Source organism: Priapulus caudatus, unplaced genomic scaffold, assembly GCF_000485595.1.
Source record: "Priapulus caudatus unplaced genomic scaffold, Priapulus_caudatus-5.0.1 Scaffold228, whole genome shotgun sequence".
In the NCBI taxonomy this organism is placed as follows: domain Eukaryota; kingdom Metazoa; phylum Priapulida; class Priapulimorpha; order Priapulimorphida; family Priapulidae; genus Priapulus; species Priapulus caudatus.
In genome coordinates this window covers 715995-720855 of record NW_014577289.1, presented here as the reverse complement: position 1 = coordinate 720855, position 4861 = coordinate 715995, and the positions used below count along the sequence as shown (strand labels likewise).

General features: G+C 44.8%; 1 protein-coding gene across 1 annotated transcript in view; it reads left to right on the top strand.

Moving 5' to 3' along the window:
* LOC106807665 (NT-3 growth factor receptor-like) overlaps positions 1-4629 on the top strand; it is a 44873-nt gene extending 40244 nt beyond the window's left edge. Inside the window, exons 11-13 of the mRNA XM_014810079.1 lie at positions 96-336; positions 1445-1603; positions 2785-4629. Of these exons, the coding sequence (XP_014665565.1) occupies positions 96-336; positions 1445-1603; positions 2785-2970 (586 nt within the window). The 3' untranslated portion in view covers positions 2971-4629. The remainder of the gene's footprint in view (positions 1-95; positions 337-1444; positions 1604-2784) is intronic.
* Positions 4630-4861: the final 232 nt, after the last annotated feature.

Sequence of the window (4861 nt, the reverse complement as noted above, 5' to 3'; positions counted from 1 at the left end):
TATATATATATATATATACATAGAGAGAGAGAGAGAGAGCTAGCCAAAAACACAATCTAACGACAGATGGATTTTCTTCTCGACGCGTGTTTCAGATCTCGAGGACCGGACGCTAAGCTCCTGTCGAAGAGTCAGTGTCCTTCGTTCAATGAGCTCAGCTCCGTAGAACTGATACACGTCGCCATCCAAATTGCGTCGGGCATGCAGTACCTGTCGTCGCAACACTTCGTTCATCGTGATCTGGCGACAAGAAACTGTCTCGTCGGCGACCAACTCTCCGTGAAAATCGCGGATTTCGGAATGTCTCGCGACATTTACAGTAACGACTATTATCGGGTAACGCAATATTTCCCCGCTATGATAATCACGCTGGCTCTAATGCGCTCTGTCGGCAGCTGTCGGCTCCTATTGCACACAGCGACGTTTTCAAATAGATGTTGAGAGTCCGGCAATAACGATGCGAAATTCTCCTGCTGACGTAGCATGACGTCAGCATGACGTCAGCATACATGTACTTGGCAGACGAGAGCGCATTGTTGTATTCGCTCGGTGTAGTTTGTATTGTCGGTACATTATTAGAGGGTGGGGAACGTGTATCTGTACATGGAGAGTAAGATAATAATCCATAATCCCCCTAGCACAATCCCAAGTGCACTGATATTAAATGGACGGTTCACCAATCACTAAGAATTCAAGCATTCACAAACCGAAACACGTATTCATTGTTTACTTTTCGACAGTTAATTTAGAAGGATTTTAGCAAGAAAAGCTCTTATTATAGTAGTTTTAAATGAGGCGTATCGTGTTTGACGCTGAATGTTTGAGTGCAGTCAACGCTTATTCTCTTTTAGTGCCACAGCAAGCTCTTAAAATTATTTAATTACGTGTAACACGAAACAGTACCTCGATCCTACCTTCTTTTTAGGATCACCGAGGTGGTGTGGCACAAAACTTTGGTTTTGTACATAACCCGAACACCCTGAACCTAAGATCTACTAAGTACAGCAGTAATGCAGCTAACCCACTTTGTCTAGGGGAGGGGTAAAGCCACGTGCGTGGTGTGTTCTGGGAAGGTAACCACCACTGACCATGTAATTTATCTACATTTCTCTCTGGGGCAACTGCTCCCTTTGCCCTCTCCCCTTTCTCCGTTAGATACGGCCCTGTACATTGGATTTTACGGGGCGAAAAAAATAATAGATGCACACCTTATTAAAAGCACGCCGTTGCTGATCATTGTCTGTGTGCGACAAACACCGACAGCGACGATGATTGATTGGAACTTGCTGCTTTTAACAAGGAGACACAAAAAAAACTAAAGAGAATATTCTCGCTGGTTATTGACTGCTAAAAAACACGGCGCGTGAACATAACTATAGTCACGCTCGATGACGAATTTTTGCCTTAGCCTGACGTCAGACAATATTGCTTCGTCTCATTCCAGATCGGAGGTCAGACGATGCTTCCGGTGCGCTGGATGCCACCGGAAAGCATATTGTACCGGAAATTTACGACCGAGTCCGACGTGTGGAGCTTCGGAGTGGTACTGTGGGAAATCTTCACGTTTGGCAAGCAGCCGTGGTATGAGCTGGCCAACCATGAGGTACGAACGCGATAAAAAGAGATCATCATCGCTCCCACGCTACATTAAACACATCGTTCTATAAGTGCCGACCATCAAACGCACGTGTCAATGTCGTGCCAATTTCCTTCCGCTCTCTCTCTCTCTCTCTCTCTCTCTCTCTCTCTTTGTCGCTCCCTCTCTCTTTCTCTGTTATCTCTCTGCCCCCCTCTCTCTCTGTCACACACACGCGCGCACGTACGCACGCACGCACGCACGCACACGCACACGCACACACTCTCACACACACGCACGCACGCACACACACACACTCGCACGCACACACACATACAAACACACACACACACACACTCTCACACACACTAACACGCACGCACGCACACACACACACACACACACACACACACACACACACACACACACACACACACACACACACACACACACACGGTAATAGATGTCTTAGCAGTATATAGGCTTAATGCTGAACGATTACATCAGAAGTAGATAATAGGGAACCTATATATAGGAATTCCCTATTATCTACTTCTGATTACATTTAATAGGAATACTTTGAATTATATTTGGCAAACGAGCGTATAATATTAGGATAATAAATCGCACCATCAATATTAATATTAGCTATATCGTAAATTTCACTATAGCTTAGCCGGAGACCTATATTTCTCAAAATTGTGGTTATAAAACAGAGCACACACTCGCCGTAGTAGCTTATCATGCAAAACAAATCCCGATGTTTTTTTTAATGATGCTAATGTGTCACCGGCTGACGCAACACTAATGCAGTTTAAACCGGCTACCAGATGGCAACGTGTGTGTGCACTGTGTGATATATGCATTTGTATGCCAAGCCTTTATCAAATGAAAAAAACAAAATTTCTTAACATATTATACTTCTAATTTAGAGAGTGGGGCGCACCACAGAAGGGGGGGGAAAATAGAGAGATCGACAACGCGGCAGACAGCAATAACGCCATTCACTTTACTCGCTATAGCCAACCCCTACTCTGACATGTTATTAGTGAGCGAGTGGATTGCAACGATCCGCAAATCTCGTAACCTCGTAAATATTAGTCTTCAAAGTGCAAGGGACTATAACGAAGACGAAAAGAGGCAAAGTTTATCAAATAGACAGATCAACACTGCGGATTTCAATAGAAAAATCCTTCGTATATATCCAGGTAATCGACCACATACAATGCGGTCACATCCTCAGCCGTCCGACCATGTGTCCAGAACACATCTACCAGCTGATGCTGCGATGTTGGAGTAAGAAGCCCGTCGATCGCATCTCCATGTCAGATCTGCATCGCCAGCTGCAGCATCTTAGCAAGCACACGCCCGAATACCTCGATCTGATCGCGTAGTGACGATCACACCGTCCACGAGAACTCACCCATCCGCCTCGATAACTACACACACATTGGTCGCGAGAGAATCGTGCACGCGGGCCCCTCTTTTTTGGATGTTGTTGCTATATTGTACTAGGTCGGTGAAGCGATTATACGCGTGTTTCTCACGCGTGCACGCCACGTTGTCAACTACGCGACACTTCGTCGTCAAGCATTGTCGTTTAGAACGTCCAAGCGCGACAATGCATGCATCTGCAACAGCTGTTTCCTAATGACACCATGCGTTAAGGTAATACTGTGCTTATGTGTGTCAGTGAGAAATCGAGCAGTCAATTATGCAGAAGAATTGATGACTCACCGCAGAGGAATGTGTCGAGGGCAAGAGGATGGAATTTTATCCTCTGCGTTCGAAGACCGGTGAATACGTGAATCTCACTAATACAGAGTGCTGTGAAGTTGCTGATATGAACGTATAATTTCCGAAAGTGAAAGAGCACATTTTACGCGCCGAGTGATATATGAACTGAAGTAGTGAGTCAATAACGGGCCGGTGCGGCGTACCCTGTACTCCATTCCACGCTGTACATTCTATATTTTCGAGATTGGTAATGTGATGCTGTGTCCATGCGTGTCAAACAGAAAACCGAGCGGTCCGCGGTCTGCGGGAACTATCGCACGCTGCGAGACAGTCTGTTTTATCACCAAGTACTTTTTTTCCAAACGTAAGAATTGTGGCGTTGCTTATTCCCAAGTTCCCGGGGATGGCCGTATCTGCAATAAGGTGTAATTGCACGTATATTAATCTGCTACTGGTTAGAGCATGCGCACCTATATTCGTTTTGCTCGAATATACCCCCCTACATATAACTTTTAATGTATTTTATTGTTTGATTGAGCTTGATATCCGCAGCTACCTATCTGTCTATATTCTGGGTTTACTGCGACTGCGGAATGCTTGAGTGCAATCTTGGTGCAATGTAATTGCAATAGAGGCACGTGCTGATAAGACCGGGTAGGCCTATATCACATCTTTCTACACCATGAAAACAGCAATGACAATACAGCAAACCACAACATAATACAATACAATGGTGGCAATTCTCTAGTAAGTTGATCTCAACATCAACCAAACCGTAGCATGGGCATGGTATGTACGCCGAGATGTTAATCTTATACCGTATAACAGGTTGTTCGCCACTTGATATGTGTGTACATATCGTGAGCGCGTACATTCGCCGTAGTTAACGTATATACACGCGGTCATTGCCAGACTTGTAGCCGCACTATAGCGTTCTAACCGGTCATCAGATTCCAGGATCGGATGATATCACGGTATTTCTTCGTGGTGTGCTGTTCGCGTTTCTACCGCGGGGTCCGCGTACGAGTATGATGATCATGCATCGAACGTATATATGATGGTTATTGCAATACCGTAGTGAAATATATCTCGTGCAGTGATGTCCATAATTGTATGATGATGTTGGAATTAGTATACGCCACGATCATCATCGTAATCAGCGGTGTTCCCTGCAGGATCATATTTATAACGACTCGCCAATTGGTTTTGCTTCTATATTATTATACTGTTGTCGGATGGCACAACATGGTTGCCGTTTATAGCTGATCGTGTTTGTAAATATATTTATTCCTGAGCGCTGAGCTAAGCTAGAGCTATATGATTTGGTGCAAGTGCGTGACTCATCGCAGCATTCTATGGCGGAATGATATGACATTTGACTTTGACAGGAGGTGTAGTGTAACGTTGAATGAGCGTTGATGTCGAAATGATGAAGATATAAAGTCAAACTTGTTGTAGTAACCAGAATAAACTTTATTAGCTTGTACACTGTAGCCACATCGCACAAAGAGACAAAGAACGCGCACCACGCGCATACGCGCGAGTGCT